The sequence below is a fragment of the Vidua chalybeata genome, chromosome 6 (genome assembly GCF_026979565.1).
Source record: "Vidua chalybeata isolate OUT-0048 chromosome 6, bVidCha1 merged haplotype, whole genome shotgun sequence".
Classification (NCBI taxonomy): Eukaryota; Metazoa; Chordata; class Aves; order Passeriformes; family Viduidae; genus Vidua; species Vidua chalybeata.
This window is the reverse complement of record NC_071535.1, coordinates 32,228,151-32,246,303: the sequence shown is the minus strand read 5'-3', so window position 1 is coordinate 32,246,303 and position 18,153 is coordinate 32,228,151. Positions and strand designations below refer to the sequence as shown.

At 35.5% G+C, this 18,153-nt stretch overlaps 1 protein-coding gene across 7 annotated transcripts in view; it reads left to right on the top strand.

Annotated features, from left to right (window-relative positions):
- Positions 1-18,153, top strand: part of FSIP1 (fibrous sheath interacting protein 1) — a 135,026-nt gene that overhangs the window by 57,423 nt on the left and 59,450 nt on the right. For 3 of the 7 annotated variants that reach the window (XR_008431403.1, XR_008431400.1, XR_008431404.1), the window contains 7 exons: positions 9,240-9,786; positions 11,851-11,898; positions 13,217-13,384; positions 14,186-14,229; positions 14,611-14,731; positions 15,768-15,821; positions 17,579-17,671. Coding sequence is in view for 2 of the 7 variants with exons in the window: in XM_053945388.1 (XP_053801363.1) it covers positions 9,240-9,786; positions 11,851-11,898; positions 13,217-13,242 (621 nt within the window). In the remaining 5 variants the exon portion in view is untranslated. Of the gene's footprint in view, positions 1-9,239; positions 9,787-11,850; positions 11,899-12,683; positions 12,912-13,216; positions 14,356-14,610; positions 14,732-15,767; positions 15,822-17,578; positions 17,672-18,153 lie in introns of those variants that run through there. The other 4 variants (XR_008431401.1, XR_008431402.1, XM_053945388.1 and 1 more) reach the window with 4 other exon arrangements.

The following is an 18,153-nucleotide window of genomic DNA, read 5'->3' as shown; positions in this document are numbered from 1 at the left end:
AGAATTTAATTTTTAATATTGATTTCTGCTTCTGCCCATTTATTTGGTTGAGTAGCCTTTTAAATGTGTTGTCAGAAAGGCTTCAGTTTTAAAACAGCAGTTAGTAAGCAAAATTCTACATGTTCTGTCTTTAAATTTTAGCTGAGTTGAATTACAATTCCCGGTGCTGGTGTCTCTCTGCTGCCTGTGAGGACCTTGGGGAACTGCAGCTGACACTAGCACTTGGCTGAGGCTCTTGATTTAGGTGGTGTGATTGTGAAACAAAGAGAGGATGTCAAAAACTCTGTAAGAAAACCACATCCATAAAAGAGAATTTGATCGACATTAAGTTGGATAACTGAGATTGTACCCTACCTATATTACTTCACTGGAGAACCCTGTGAGTTTCTGTAACTTCTTATTCTACATATAGCAGATCTTCCTTCATATAATACTTCTCCTATCAGAAGAGAATATTTATGCCTTCAAAATATGTACTGCAGGGCAGGCTTACCATATACATTAATATGTTACTTAGAAAAAGTCAGTATTTAGAGGTGCCTGCTGCTATTGATACACAAGGCCAACCAATTAAGAGCCACTTTAAAAGATATCTCTGAAGAGTATCAGAAAACTGAGTCTGAAGTTTGTGTCTGTAGTTGCTTTAGATGAGTCTTTATGACCTTCTGCTCCTTGGGCTAGTCCTTTCCATATTTAGTAAGACTGAAGTACTCTTAATTGCACAGGTCACCTAGATCATGTGTTTGTGGCTTCTCTGTTTTCACAGAATTATAGAAGGATAGAATGGTTGGGTTGGAAGGGATTTGAACCTCATCTAGTTCCAACTGCTCTGCCATGGCTAGGGACACCTTCCACTAGACCAGGTTGTTCAGAGCCACATCTACCCTGGCCTTGAACATTTCTGTTGTTGAACATTTTCTGTTCCTCCAGTAGATTATAGACCTGTAAATATTCTTAAAATTTCTGGATAGTTCATTGCAGTTTAAAAAATGCTGCATGTGAGAGTGATCCCATTATGCTACACTATTTCTCGGAAAAAAATACTAAGCCAATATGACCGAAAATAAAGAAATGGAGTTTTGTAACAGAAAACAGCTGCAACCACATCAAGGCATTTTTGTCTACTCTACTGGCTTTACTTAAAATTAAAGCCACAACTTAATATTCAAGGAAGAGACTTCTATGGAATGAAATCTGTTAAGTGCTTAATAACAAACAGTTAAAAACACAAAATGGGATATTTAGGAAACTGGTTTTGAACGCTAAATAATCTAAATTGCAGAAGTTCTGCTTCTTCAGCAGAGGCAGGAAAATGAGAGTCTTATTCTGAGTAATGGATTGTAAATACCAGTTCAGGAATTTGTGTCTTATGTTTTCACACACCTTCAGTGTGTTTAATTAAAACCAGCTTGCTCCTAATATAAGAACTCTTGAAACTGTGTGAAATCAAGTACTCTAAAAACAGCTTGAGAAAGGTTTTAGAAATTAAAATCCATTTGTTGAGAAAGATTTTAGAAATTAAAATTTTTAAGTGGCTCATATATGGAAAAATACTTAGATTTTTTTCTATCTACAAACACAGTAGATTAGAAGAGATAAGTTTTGTACTAATCTGGAGTTAGAAGAGCTGAATTCTTGCAAAACGTCTCTTGATGACCGTGGAGTAGATGGATTTTCAAATTCAAAGTGATTTAAATCAGAGACTTTTCTCATAGTTCAGTGTTTAAATGGAGATTTACATCATGATTTATGCAGCTTTTAAAATTCTTAAACTTTGAAATTATGTTCTCTAAGGAACATTCAACTCTTACTGTTTAGTGACTAGTAGGATATCCAGTTAAACAGGCTCTTTACATCAAGTCAGTACCTCTTTGCCCTAGCCAGGAAAATATACTCTATGCACATTTAATTACACAATTTAATATATATTTATTTAGAATTTTAGTTCTTATCTTCAATTAAAGATGCTGAAATTGCTTCTTTTGTTAATTCCTGCTTTCTTGAAATTTGTGCCCTGCTGCTAATGATGGAAGCTGGAGTAAAATTGAGTAACAGGACAATGTTGAAACGACACAAAAGAAAATTTTTATTATACAATATATACAAAAGTCAAGTATGCTCTACAACCGGTGTTTGGACCTTAGGAGAAATGGTACAGTATAACATGATGCATAAGTATTATATTAACTCCTAAATGACAGAAAAAGCCATCATGCTAATGGAAAGACATATTTTGAGGAGTTATATTTCATATTTTAACTGTTTAGGTTGAATACAATACTGCTTAGGTCTAAAGTTTAAAAATACCCTATTGGTTCAGATAATGAAAATGGAGCTCCAAAGTAATATGTAGTTAATGGAGGAAAATGATGATGCAGAGTAATTTTCAGTTACTTGAAAAATACTTATTTTTTATTACAATATGTGCCTGATAGAAATGTTAGAAACTTTAGGCCTGCATGACATTTTCAGCTTCTGTTTCCTAAAGTTACCTTCTTAAAACTTGGTGAGGACATACCAATTTAGATTTTAGTGCCCATGGGTGAGAACCTGGTAATATGTAAGCACCAAAAAATGTGATGCAACCTGTAGAGCAAAAGCTACAATGAAATGAATTTAAAATTGAAAGGTAGGGTAAAAAGTACAACTTGTTCTTTTATGCAGAAATACAGCTTTTTGGGTCTTTAAAAAAATGGAAACATTTCCGTAGGGTTCCAAGGAATAATTCCCACTTACAAACCTCTTAATTGTATCCTCATATAGTACCATGTAAACTCCACAGCTGTCAGCAATGTAGCTTAGTGTCTATAGTGTCAAATGAAAAGTAAATTATTGCAAAAGATCTTTTAGCTTTTTTTTTTTTTTCCCTCCAATTTCTGTTACCTTTAGCAGCCAGTTGCTTTGTCTTTATATTGTTTACAGAGTGTGGCATAGCTGGTGAAACACACTTTCCCTTTATTGGTACATTCAAACCACAAGCAATTGACTTGATATTTTTTGAGAAAGGTAAAATTAAAAAAAAGTGTTGCACCTCTTTGTAATGACTAAAATAGGCATGTTTATGACAAGTTCTTGAAAGCAAAACTGATTTGTTTTTACCTCTATAACCTATAAGCTACCTTTAAAAACTGCTGCAATTATCATGTCTTGTCTCCATAGTTTGCTACTCTAATTATGATCAAAATTGTATAAACTCATGTCTCCTTTTGGTTTCTATTAAAATTTCCCTTGTCAGAGAAAGAAGGGAAAAGAAAATCTAGGTGTTTTTTTTTATTTTCAATTTCTTAATGAGGTTCATTTTCTCTTCTTAAATTCTTAAATTATTTTTAGTGGAGATTTTATATTATTCCACAAGGCTGATAATCACTTTGATGTTGAGGTTCTAGTGGCTTCTAATGTTGCAAGTTGAATTTTCTTTTCAGACAGTGATGTTACCAGATGCCCAATAATCTCCTCTTTTTGTCTGGTGCTTCTGTTTTTTTGCCAAGATACTTCTGTCCTTTCTGTGTTTTGGCTCTTAGCAGCAGCAGCTACCAAAAACTGACTAGTATGCCTTTTCATTTTGCCCTTACACAAACAGAAACAGTGGAAAAAATAAGAGAAGGAAAAATTTAACTAACAGAAGGAGATTTTCTCCTATGGCTTAGGAATCCTGTTCATTTTTGAAGATATATGTCATTGCTGAAACACTACAGAAGTCCCCACACCCTCTAGACATAAGCACAGAACCACCAGATGGTAAATCATGATTGTAAGGACCTTTTAATTTCTGAATCAATTTTTCAGCTTTCAGTCTCAATTTTTAACACTGTCAAATCCATACACACTACTGCCCTCTCCAAAAACATGCTCATTTGGTCGTGAGCATATTTCTGGTCTATTCCCTTTAATATTTTCTGTTATTACATTCTGAACTAACCCTTCTGAAGCAGCTGTCACAGAGGAAATATTAACTTTTTTCTTTTACATTCATTAAGCTTTTTCTCTTAACACAGTGTTTATAAAACAAACAAGCAATTACTAGAAGCAGTAAAGTGACATGCTGAACACTTAATTTCTTTGTGACAGCAGATGTGTGGGTCTCTGTACTGTGCTTGGCTGGGATGTTAATGTTTTCTTAGCAGCCTATAGGGTGTTGTGTTTTGGATTTGTGACCAAAAAGTGCTGATAACTCACCTATGTTCTATTGCTGAACAGCATTTGCACAGCATCAGGGCCTTCTGTGGTTCTCAGTCTGCCCTCCCAGCAGAGAGAGGTCTGAGTTGTGCAGCAGCTCAGAGAGTGGTCTGGGGTTGTGCAGCAGGCTGGGGTTGAGACAGATGACCCAAACTAATCAAAAAGACATTCCATGTCAACGTGAATGATCTTATGCACAGTAATAAAAAGGGAGAAGAGAGAGTTCTATAAAGTTAAACTTTTTTTCTCAGAATTATCTGGGTGTTGGTCTATCCATGGGAGATGCTGAGTGATTGCCTTTACATTGCTTGTTTTGTTATCTTTCTCTCTGCTTATTAAACAATTTTTGTCTTGATCCACAAGTTTTATTGCTTTTATTCTTCCTCTCCTTTACTCTTTTTGCTCTTCCTTTCCTCTTACCCTTCCCCACTGGGGTGAGGGGATGGAGAGTAAGCAAGCATCTGGGTGGTGCTTAGTTGCCTGCTGGGGTTAATCCACAATGGACATATTACATTAATTCAATCAGTTTACAAGTTATGGTCACCAAACTGACTTCTGTGGTGCAAAAGAACTTTGGGCTTTCAACATTTCTGGAAATTATAAGAAGTTGTTCCACAATTGCATGATGTGTGTGGTTTGTATGCAGCATATTAATAATATTTCACAGTTGCACGGACCAGTACTGTTCATAGACAAGTACATGGTGCTTGGGTGTGATGCAGAAAGGTGAGACCTTGGAGTTGATGGTCCACATTGAGTTGAGTAATGTGGAGACAGAAGGCAAGGATTGCCTTTTCAAAGCAGAATAGAGCTGTTTGAGAAATTGTCGATAAGTTATTGAATAACTAAAACTTACAAAACTACCCTGGGCTGATCTGTCAAAAATCTGAACTTTGTCTCAATAGATTAGTATTCTCTTAAAATGAAGTAGTTTTATCAGGAAGATTACCTCAGACTGTTGCAGTCTCACACACTAGTGAAAACGTCAGCAAATTAAGCATCAAAGTAAATTATTTCAAACTCTCATGTGAACTATTGAGTGCAGTGCTTTCAGACTAAGGAACAAAATTTCCATGTTTATAGATGTGCAAGCTACAGGAGTCCTTAAATATCCTGACTTTGTAGTGCTTACTTATTTACTGTGTGTCATTTTTTGATTATTTACTATTATTAGAAATAATCCTGACATGTTAGCCTTCTCCCCATGGTAAAATCTGATACAGGCTTTCAGTGTTAGTCTGTTTTTGTTACTGTAGAGATGTAGAAAGAAAGCCTAAAGATTTGAACTTGAAAACTTGTAGTCACAGCAGGGCTGTCCACAGCAAGCTACAAGTTTGCATTCCTACCACATGCAGTAAGGTTTTCTCTATAGACTCCTGTCACGGAGGAATTCAGCAAGGAACAAGAAATCTTCAGTCAGAGGAGCGCCACAAGTGTGTGAAAAGCTAACCACACATAAACAGTAAAGGTCATTAGCAGGCTCCTAAACTCCTGGCTAGGAATTAGTTTTTTGGATCATTAACGGTAAAAAAGCCTAGGAAATGAATAGGACTCAGTGTCCTATTAAAAATTAGCCAGAACAATTAAAAGGTTTTCTAGTTTTTAATGGAAACCAGACCTGATACCTCATTTTCCCTTGTCTAGTGGGCTGTTTCTGCATTTTGACTGACACTCATTTTATGTTCTTGTATTTTTAAAAAAATGTCTTGAAGTATTTATCCTGTATAGGAGTTGTAAATTATTTACAATGAGAGGAGTGAAAGCATGGGAGATGTAGAATCAAGTGACTCCCTAAGACTGTGTTTCTGATTCCAAGTCATGGCTCTGAACTGTTACAATTGGTTGTGACTGGATTGCTTCTGATGTGTGCAAATATATACTCTGCAGACTCCTAATACAGTTGTTGTATTATGCAATTCCATGAGTTGAAATGCTCATTTGGTTGCAAATGCACAGCCTTTTTTGCTGTGAGATGTCTTTCCCAACAGTGTTTCCCTAAACTCTGTTTCCTGATTTTAACAGCAGCCTTTCTGCTTTCATTTCAATGTAAATTCCTGGCTGCTGAGTGGATGACTGATGGCTATTTATCTTCTTCTCCAGTGTGTATTTTTCCTTAAGCTTATCATCATCTCTTGAGTTTGGCAAAAGAAAATAACAGTGAGCCTTTAGTATTTTAAAACGTAATTTTAAGAGAGATTTATTAAATACTTTCCTTATCTTTACATGCATGTCTTACAAAAAAATCCAAAGGGAGAAAAAGAGAAAGAGAGAAAAAGAAAAAGGAAGGAACAAAGAAATGTTTTACACTGTCTGCTTTGGCTGCAGGCCTGCCACTCTGGAGAAAAACAAGCCCACTAGTTCCCAAACTTTTTAACTCCATGGTTATTATATTCATTTCCCTCACCATATGCCTTAGGCTCTAAGTCTTACCCCTCTGGTAATAATCAAGGTAATCTATGAATACAAGCCATATGATTTTCCTGGGGAAAAAAAAAAAAATTTGGATGAGGGAAAATGGACTGCAAATAAATGGCGGGGAGGGGTAAGGGAAATAAAAGGACCAAAGAAAGGCAGAACAAGATGATCCTTCCTCACAATGTTAATTTTGTACTGATCATTCATTTGCTTCATATACATAATTCCTTTCTGCAGTAAGTGAATTGCCCTGTCATTAACATAAAATTAGCTCCAAATAATCTTGGCCAAGTGGTTTGAAATACGTTCGTATAGAACCACGCACTCAAAACCATGTGGGAATCCATGTGGGTTTCCAGATGTGAGAATCTTCTGTGTTACAAATATAGTTATGATCTGCTCTGTGAATATACTCTTGATGCAGCTGTGCTTCCAGTAGTGGTCTATTACATTATGCTTTTCCTGTGTGGATGCATCTTGTTTCTTACAGTGAGTCTATTCTGATAATCATTGCTTGGAAACAAATGTTATCCTGCAAATTAAAATACTTTTTCAAGAATTTGAAGGACTTCAGCATGGACTAGTAGTTTAAAATGAAAATTTGAAACATTTCATGTTTCATTTTTGATTCATGATAGTGTTTTGCTACTAATTTTTTCCCTGTGTATTTTTCATCAGTGAGTGCTTTCTACACTATGATTAAAATTTGGAAGACTAAATCAAGTTTGAAGATGTAATATTTTGCATGTTTCCTATGTAAGCACTTAAGCTTGTGGTTTGATTTCAGTTAATATTATCAAAAATACATAGATTGATACCAAGATTACTTGAATCTCAATATAATTACCTGATTAAGTGTTCATCTAAATAAAGATCTCTACCCCTAATGATAGTCTGTCGATGCTCTTTTTTTTTTTTTCCATGTTTAAAAGCCCTTAACATATGATTTCTCTAATGTAGTTGCAGTTTTATGTGCAATAAAGAAACTTGGAGTATCTTTGGGAAGGAAGTTGATATCTGCAGAAAAGACTATTGGGTTAAATAACTATAGATCTGGGTTTATGCACCTCATTTAGTGCCTGAACTGTACAAGATTCAGTCTGTAGCAGTGATTATTAGCTATTATTAATGTTTGAATATGTAAGTACAGAATGGTGACTGAAGGTAACTTAAAATGTCATTCTTGTTCACTTTTTAGTGTAATCTTGTAATATTTAATAGACGCAAGTTTTTCAAAGAAATATTCTTTCCTTCCTGACTGAAAACTGTCCCCATTGATGAACATGAGTAATCAGTTTTCAGACATAATCCATACACCCTGTGGTACCTTGGCTGTAGCCAAGTCATGTCATATATATCAAACAGGATAATATGACTCCTGGAGTTGGATCAGAGACCTTCAGGGAAAAAAATATCAGCTAAACATCTGATATTGATCTCTCCTCTGAAATGACAGTAGCTCTATCCTCTAGCACAATGTAAAGTAAATTCTCTGTAGAAGTCATTACATAATGAATAAAATTTTTGTTTTATATAAACTGTAGCTTAAGGGCTCATTAATGTGTCAGCTGATCCTTTGTGTCTTGGAGGTTGTCTAAAACTGAGATTTTGATTGCAGAAAGCATTTTTCTCTATTAAATGTTGCATAGCACTTCCAACATTTTAAGCACATATTATGATAGCTTCTATAACTTGTATTTCATGGGCAAAATAGTCTTATCCTTATCATTATAATCTTTAAATTGTCAGGGAATATTGTGCTACTCTGTTTTCAGGAGCGTTAAGGATTGTAAAAGCTGGAAGTAACTCCCTATTGCTAACCTCTTTAAGCAAAATTTTCTATTCTTCACCATAACCAGCTAATATCAGTCATTATCTTTAATATCAAATTTTTAGAAATGTCCTGTATGATAAAAATGACGGGAGGGTGTCAGTCTCTGAATAAGAAATTTACTGAAAAGGTACATCTGCGAGCTATGCAAGCAGTGACAGCTTGAAGGAAGCACTAAAACTGTCCTACAGAAGGCAGAGCTTTCTTCTGTCATGACCCACTTGCCATGGGTCATGCTTGCCATGGTAGGTAACTGATGTGCTTTGTGTCATGTGCTTGAGAGACTATGTGGCATTTCTACCGTGAGAGGCTGGGAATATTTCAGTCAGTATGTGACAGTCTTTGTGCGCTGGTGCTGTCCAAAACCATTTCTAACCCCAGCTGCATTGCCTCAACAGTCATTGCCCCAGCAGCAACGTGCTATTTTGCTTTCAGTAACTAAAATCTTAAAGAGCATCTATGTGTGTGTGTGTCTGTACCTATTCACAGCAAACCAAGAAATATGAAAAAGTGCATACTCTGGTAATTAAAAACCAGTCAGATCTCATGGAAGAATATGCAAAATCAAAGGCCTCTCAGTGCCTTGTGGACATCAGGCTTCTTTCCTAACTTTCATCACACAATCTATCTAGAACCTAGTGAGGATGCTGCATAAATTTTGTGATTATGGAAATGTATATTTAAATTCAGTTTGAATTGAAGGACATTGATATTTGTTTAAGGACTCTGCCAGTGTATCTCTCAGGCTGTTTTATGGCACTGCTTTTCATTAATTATATTTTGACAGAAGAAATTCTTGCCTTTTTTTTTTTTTCAGACTGAAGAACAAACGAGCCTCTCTGAAGAGCAGCTTAAGACCCTTCTGGAAGAATGTATGCAGTCTCAGAGAACAATAAGTAACGTTACCATGCCACAGTCTCAGGAATCTCTTTCTTTTGGATTAAGTCCCCCTTGTTACACAAGTCAAGACTCCACTCTTCACTCCACATCTAGTCTTTCCAAAATGTTAGTTGAAGACCATATTGTAGGGATGTTAATGGCTCAGGAAAAGGCTGGACTCGAAGACAAAAGCTTATGTGTTAATGCAGAGAGCAAAACCCCTGGCTACTATATCAGCAAAGCATTGGCTGGTAGTCACTTATCAAAGGATTCACTGGCCCAAACAGAGGAACCTGATGACCTAGAAGGTTTACAGAAGATGGAAGATAAGAGTATTACTGAAGGTTACTTTATGTCAAGAGCACTCAACACAAAAAGATTGAAGAAACCCTCTTTCTTGGGTGAACCATTATATTGCATCAGCATGAACAATGAGCCATGCACAGAGGCTGACATTCTCAGCATACCACTGCAAACCAAAGGAGGTGAGACTCTTAACAACCCTTTAGAATAGGCTTTTGATTATAATGAAAAAACCTAAGCAGGTTCTCACCAAAGGTATGTACCAATACACACTGATTATTATGGTGGGACAAGAATGTTCTTTTAGAAAACATAAAACTGTGCCAAAAGTAATACACACAAAATAGCAGAACGTTTATTAAAATTCTTACCCTGAAATAATTGACTAGGAGTTTTATGAAATGTATCACTGATGTTGATTAATTCTGTCAACTGGAAAACAGTGTTGAAAACACCTATGGATTACCTTTTTGGTAGTAGAAAGTCATGTTCACTCTTCTGTGGAGAGCAAATATTCTCACAGTAGCTGGTACAAAAATTCACATGAAAATCCAAGTGTTTAATGAAAGTTTTTGATAAGGTAAATTCAGTCATATAGAAACAAACACGACCTGGCTGTATTAAAGATAATAAACTGCTTTTAGAGAGTACAAATTTACACACATAAGATACCAAAATTAATAATACTGAACAATTTCTATAAATTACTTTTAGTTTGGTAAAAGAAATAGACTTTAGCTAGCAAAAAATTAAATTTTCTCTCTGTCTGGTATTATAAAACGATTGTGGAAATATCTCTTGTTTTTATGTTCTTTACTCATATGTAATTACATTGTGATATTGTAATCTAAATCTATATTTAGATTTTTAACCTAAGACTAGTTCTCTTCCTGGAAGGCCAACTGTTCAAATAATGCAGATTTTAGGCAGGTAAACATTTCATTTTTTTCATAAAAGTTTTGACAGTATAAAATTTGTGATTATAGTGCTAGAATCTAATCTTACTAGAAATCAACACATTTTACTATGTTTATCGATTGGTCTTTGTTATACTGGTAACCTGTTCTGGATTTAGAGAAACTGGGTTTTTTTCACATACATCAGTAATTAAGAAGAACATTCTAATATCCCTCCACTATGTTATAATTTCATAATTACTATCACAACACTTTCTTTGATTGTTTGTATTTTATCTTTCTACAATGATGGGAATTTTAATATTTCTTCAAAGTGATTCTGCCTGTCAGAATGCAGGAAGTCTTGTTATTGCTGATTTTACACTGCCAAACAAAGTTGATATCCATACTTACTGCTCTATTTTCCCCTTATGAGATTTAAGTGATAGCTTCTACAGGAAGAAAATAGAAATAGTACCTGTAAAAAGGTTGGGTGGTTTTGGTGGTTTTTTTTTTCCTGGCAGGTTACTTATCAGCTACCTTCAAAAGCTGTCTTTGCTCTTCATGTAGATGCAGGCATCACAGGAGCAGAGCGAGGGAAGAGGGTGGTCTCCAGACCAGAGGAGAGCAGGGTGGTGGTGATGCTCATGGGGAGCACCATAGAGATCACCTCTGCCAGGGGCAACCTGATCTCATGCAGGAGTAACACTATTACTTACTGCACCACCAGGCTTCTTTGGCAACCAACAGTGAGAAAAACTCAGTAACTTGCTGCCTGCACTTGAGTTAAAATTCTGCTTTAGTCCGAACAGATGTAGCACGGTCAGAACCAAGCGTGACTCAGCCCCAGCTACCAGCTCCCATTATGAGTGTGTTTTAAGAGGGCATGTGTTAAATCAAGGAAAGCACTGTGCACTGTGACCACAGGTAGTGAAGTGAGCAGGTAACTGTAGATATAGTCACTGTGAGGTATTTTATTGCACAAGGGAGGAAGGAGATTTTCACTATTAAGTGGATTTCCAGATGGGACATCTCATTGTAGAAGTCTGCAAGGTGAATGTGTTAACATTTATCACATAATGATTTAAATATCTTTGAGTCAAAATCATGTGTGTCAGAGTAATGTAATGGGGTATTTCGATTACCTGTTTTCACTAGTGACTGAAACAGATAATGAGTCATGTTTAATCCTGTAGAACTCAAATCTGTATGGTTAATAAGCATCTCGGTTTTGTGATGGTTTCTGCATACAAATTCTTTTTTTTTGAGAGAGGAAGTATTCTGAATTTTCAGTCCCTGATTTTTTTTTCATTTTTTACTAAGAAGCTAATTAATTTGTTTCCTACAAAGGTGACTCAGTTCTGTCTGAAGAAATTAGTCCTGGACATAGGCCAAAAGGTGTGTTATTTATTGAATTTGTAAACTTGCTTAATGTATTCTGTAGATAACTTGCTTGTTAGTTCAGACATGATTAAATGTGCTAATTGTATTGAGAAATGGAGATTCCCAGTGCAATCCAGTTTAAAGCAAATGCATTTGCAGATTAAGGTATGAGAAGTATCAGGTTTCATTTTAATTTGTAAGAGATATTGACATAGCTATGTTTTGTTATTTTCTAAATTCTAAAAGACATTTAAATATGTATACATAATCTTCTGTAAGTAGTTTGATTTTTTGCCCGCTCTACACACAGTTTAAATTCTTTGTAGTGCTGACTAAGCAAATAAAATAGTGTAAAACTGGTTTAGCACAATTTCAGTTTTGCATTCCTTATGGTACTGTAGACTGTGATACAGATTTACTGTAATACATTAAATTATATATATTTTCAGGAAAGCATAATTATTAGCATAATGCATATATATGTAAATATATGAAGGAAACTCTCATGTGCCTTTGAAGATAAGTAATGCCTGTTTCTTGAAAGAAGCACAAATCTATACCCAGCTCAAATGTATGTAAACATAGATGATGTTTACTGAGGTTAACAGAATCCAGACTTACCCACATGCAGATATGAAAAGGCTGTTATTTCTCATAGTTGTATGAGCCAGTAAATAATTATTTCCAGCTCCATTTTGAGGGCCTATATTGTTTTAAGTAGAATGAACCATTTCATTTTCCTCTTGCAAAAAATACTGTGTTTACAGCAGCTCAGCATCTTTTTCTTTTCTTATTTTTAGATCATATGAACATTGAAATTTGAGGGGAGAGCGACTATATGCTTCTCTGAAAGCATTTCTCTATGTTTTCTGAAAGTGTAGCTAAACCTCTATCATTGATATTACACTGATACAGTATCATATCAAGCAACCTGATGGGAATAAATTATTATAATTTAAAATGTTCCATGGGTTGATTTTTTCTTTAGAGATAATTATTATTGTCATTGTCATATATTGTTGTGTTTTGGTTTCAAAATAAACTCTTGCATTTCATTAAATTTCCTGGAAGTGTTCTGTCTTATGAAGAAATGTAGATATTGTGTAGCTGTGTGTCTGATAAGACATGTGTATCTTTGTTTGTAAAAAAAAAAAAAAAAACAAAAACCAAAACCAAAAAACCAACCAAACTTGAAAAGTTTAGTATTTACTGATGGAGCTTTATTAGAGAGGGTATGAAATATATATAATAATTTCATTTTTCTTCAGATACACACACAGTCTAGCTTTTTAATAAAGTTAGCTAAATCGTGTCTTCTGTTATCTCACTGCAGTTTGCAGGAGCTTGCAGTCTGTCTGACTCAGAGTCCTGACTCAATGAAGCATCCCATTACTCAGTTTTTTGCCCCGGGGCTGTCTGTTGGCTGGACCCCTGGTTTGCTTGAAGGCTGGAATTGCACAAGTGCTCTGCTGGATGAGAACATCAGCACTAGTCTGCTCAGGTCTGCCTGATTCTTGTCTGGGAAGATGGTAACCACACAGCAAACATCTTCTAGCTAAGAAATGCAATTAAATGAGGAAAGGTGGCAGCCCCTGGTAAAGGCTTGGTGGGAGTAAAAGTGGAGGAATTCAGAAGTTTGCCTTAGCAGCTACTGGGTTGTGAAACCGTATAGTGATGGGGGAAGGGTAATGCAGCTGGTTTGCATTTGAGAGAATAGTAACAATTCATTACAGGTTTTTGATTGTCTAGTATTTTTTCCTGATTTTTCTCTTATTTACTCAGCTGATGGTTGGTTTCCCATTTCATGTGCTGCAATGTCAGAATAAGAAAACATTATTAAAAAAACATGGTTCATTTTTGAAAGTCTTTTTGAGTGGGGAAAGATACTCTAGCAAAGAAGACTCAACAGATTTATTCCATTGACAAACTCTCATGTGACTTCTTGACCTAAAAGGACGAATTATTTCTCAGATCCTATACCTATAGTCATTTAACATTCACAAAGAAAAGATGTATGGATAGAATATTAACTATACATGGGCTGTTATTGCATAGGGTTTACTTGATCTAATATGAATGTTTAAATTAATGCACATATTGGCCCAGATTTTAATCTAATTTACAGCGTTGCCAGTAGGATTGGATGCACGCTTCTGGGGAAGTTGCAATTGTGTGGCTATAACAGAGATCAGAATCATATAAATTTGCTTTCAGTTAAAAATCTGAATGGGACATTATATTTTCAACAAGCAATTGCTATTTCTTTTTTTACTTTCTGATATTTTTACTCGTTCTCCAACAGCATTAACAAGCCTTTGGATAGTGGATGTTGTGCACAGGATTGCTGTATGTACATTTCATGGAACTTTTCAAATCTCACCTACATGTATTTCTTACCATAAAAATATTAAACCTATGTCATCATTTTTTTAGCATAAATATAATTAAAGCAATACTTACAAGTGTTTTAAAGAGTATTTTCTGTGCCTGTATGATATGCATTCAGAACTGTCTGCTGGTTCGAATCTTTTCACAGTCCAGTTATTTTCACATGGAACTTGTGTTTTATAGAGACCTTCTTTAAAACAGTGTTTCAAGTGCTTGGGCAGTTTTTGAAGAAATCTAAATTAAGTTTAAAGATTGTATGTATAATATCTAGAGAACATTAAGTAAAATACAAAATACTTCATAATTTTTCTGTTTTATTTTCTTATCTTGATTCACTAGCTGCTATAAAAAAGCTTTTGCTAGCACCTTCAAGGAAGGGTTGCTGTTGCTAACAAAGACTTACAACATTCCTGAAGCCATACATCTTTTTATTCGCACCTGGCATTTCACCGATAAACAGGTAAGTTTGGATGGCTATGGACTTGAAATATATATTCCAACAGGAGGTCTGCAACTTAACTTTTAGTCTTGGGAAGTGTTGAGCGCCCTGCACCAGCTGTAGTCACTGCAAACCACAGGGACCTAGCACTCATGGCTTGCTATTCCAGAGTACCCAAAGCTCAGAGAGTGTAAAAAATTAGTGACCTAATATTTATTTGTGCTTGGTTTCTACTGCATTATATTAAACAACAGGTTGTTTGGGAATATTTTATTTCTTGCTTGATGTTACAAGTGAAATAGCAATTCAAGTCCTCCTTTCTTTTTGTATTCTCAGTTTTAAGTAAAACTGTTGGAAAAAAATATTTGGAAAAATATGGTACTGGTGAGAGGTGGACAATAACAGAGATATTATATAAAATATAGTGACAAGGTCATTTGCTAAAACATCACTAATACCAGGGGAAAAAGAAAGTTGAGCCCAGGAGGATTCATGGGTTTTTCTTTGTTTTTCCAGTGACTCTGTGTTGTGACCTGCAATAACCCCTCCACTGGGGCCGCCACTTGAATTCCAGCTGCACTGGAATGTGGCAGCTTCTCCTCAGGGAGTGATGCAGCAGTGATGATTGAGATATTTAAATTAATTTTCTTTTGCAGCCTAACTTTGGATTTGGAAACAGGTTTTTTTGAAATACATAGCTTAATTCAGCATAAGTTGTATTTGGCAAAAGATTCTGATAACTAACTTCTTTAATGTCCTCTTTAGCTCCTTTAATCCAGAACATAGCAGAGCACAGGAGACTGATTTTTAAAGTCATCCTTCAGATTTTTGGGCTTTGAGGTGTTTAAGGAACAAGAAGTTTCATGTGTGCATGTAAATTTATGTTGTTTGTTCTCCTTATCTTTTTTCACACAATGATTTTACAGCCTGGATAGATGCTTCGTTCCAAAAATTTAATAGTGGTGAAGGCAACATAGCCATGAAGAAAAGGTTTTGGTGTGATTGCATCTAATTGCTGAGCAAAACATGACCAAATCATTCTGTCTTTGTCACTTAGACCCCTCAGTGATGGTGGCCAGTGCTAGCTGTTGATACTGATTTTCTCCAGTGGGTATGTTTTGATGCTGCCATGGTTTGCCCTCTTAAATGACAAACTGCATATTTTTTCCCTCTGTATGTGGAAAATTAAAGTGGTTCAGTCATTTTCATTAACTTTATGTATGTATATATATACACATATATATGCATATATAAATTGTATGTATTAATTGAATATATAATATAGAACATATACTATACATTTCAGTGGGCTATTTTAAAGGACTACAACATTGATTTCAGTATACTGTACTGGTGTCAGAAGTTCACTCCAGCTTTACAGTTATTGTGAAGACTTAGAGTGGTTGAGGGATTTTCATTTTGAAGAGTAGTGACAAAAAATATCCTGATTAAAAAAAAAAAAAAAAAGTCAAAAACTTTCCTGAATCTGGACAACAATAAAATGAGTGAAATTAGTCTTTTATGTCCAGAATTCAAGTTTAAATTAAAGTAGTTCTACCAAAGGGTGAAAAAACCTTCAGTTTCGTCATTAAAAAAAAAAAAAAAAAAAAGAGGAAAACACCCCACAAAAATCCTCAGCCGAATGCCTTTTTTCAAGACACGTGGGCTGGTGTCTGCTTAGTGGATCTATGGTGCATGCTTTCCTTCTCACTTCCCGAGCAGAACTCCTGCAGAGCCAGTGAGCATGCTGAGCGCAGAGTGAAAACAAGCTGTGCAAAAATTATCTGCTGCATAGATCAGAGAGGAAAGGGCTGCTTAAACATGTCATCAGAGTAACAAGGACTAGTCCAGAAATGTGAAAAAGTATGCCAGTAAATTCATGTGCTGGAAAGGGTGCCTTTTTACCTCCATATCAGGGATTGGATAAGTGAGAGGCGGTTGTTTGCAGCTCAATTTCTGTGTTTTCAGTGACTACGAGAATTTTTATATTTTATTAAAACCCCGTACTTGCTGGATAAAATTTCAGCAACTAAAACAAGAGTGCACCTTTTTGTTATGCTTCTTAAAAAGGCTTTCTAAGCACAGCTTTGAAAAAGATCCCCTCTCTCTTGCTTTTTACATGAAGAATTTGCCAGAGCTTACACTTCCAAGCGTGTTTCCTCCCCCACTTATGAAGAGAGAGCCTCACCTCTGGGAGTCTCACAGTGTGAAGGGTAGACACAAGACAAGGTGGTTTGGCAGATCCTCAGGAAGCTGACAAGTTAGGAGGGTTTATGAAAGCTAGGAAAAAATAGTAATTGATTTTTTCTTTAATTAAATTTAATTTTCAACAGATGTGCTTATTGAGAAATAATTGCTTCTTTATTTGTAGTGAGATTTAAAGGTCAGAAAAACTGTTTCCTTTTCAAATAGAATAGAGGCAGTTGAATTCTACTAATGCCATAACCTACATTTATCCAATTATACGTTTCATTGAGGGATTGGCTAGAATCCAGATGCAGTAGTTGGAATAAAAGGCTCCCTGTCATTTATGTCTATTTGAAATAGTTCACTACTTGCACTTGAATCTGCAATACCTCTTATGCTTAAAAAAAAAACCAGTAAACTGGAATATTCTGGAGTAACTTGCTGAGTGTTAAAGTGCATGAACAATTTTGCTTTTCAGGCAGGTATTCTCTATTCAGAATGTTTTTTCCCTTAAAAATCTGCTGTTTTCTTGTGGAAGTACTGATCTGTGCCATTGTCTTTTATTGTTTGCTTTGTGTATTTGGTATGCATAGTTTTGGTGGGAAGGGCATTGCTGGAGGCATTCTACCCTAATTTTACAATAACACTAAAATGGTCTCTCCATACACATTTTGTGAGCAGAGCCGTCAAGGGACATGGACACAGAGTCTCAGCAGCCCTCAGTTTAGCCTTGTATGTTTTGCCTAGACTAGCAGTTCTTCACTTTGAAAGCAGGTGAGAAATGAAAGACAAATGATGTCTGGGCTTCCTGGGATTTGTTTAAATTTGAAAATCCAAGTTTCTCTATGATACTTGTCTAATTTAATGGATTTCCTGTGGAATATTTTATCTTTAAGACTTCTGCTTGCCAAGCACCTTTTTTAGTGAGTTCTCTTCCTCTTGTCATAACTCTGCTTGAATATTCATACAGCTTTGTGCACCAATTTTTTCTCTTTGGAAAAGGTGAGAAATAAGAACCAGAACTCCCCTTGTGGATACTTTAAGATGCTTACTTCTCAATCTCAACACTCATTTCCAAAATGAATTTATGTTGAAAATCTACCACTTACTGTGGACTTTCCTGCAAAAATCATACCAATATCAGTAAAAAATGCACTATTGTCATTAAGATGCAGATCTTTCTACACTTATCTCAGTCTTTATCTCCATAGCTTATGAATACCTACTGGTTAAACTACTACTCCTGTTGAATATAG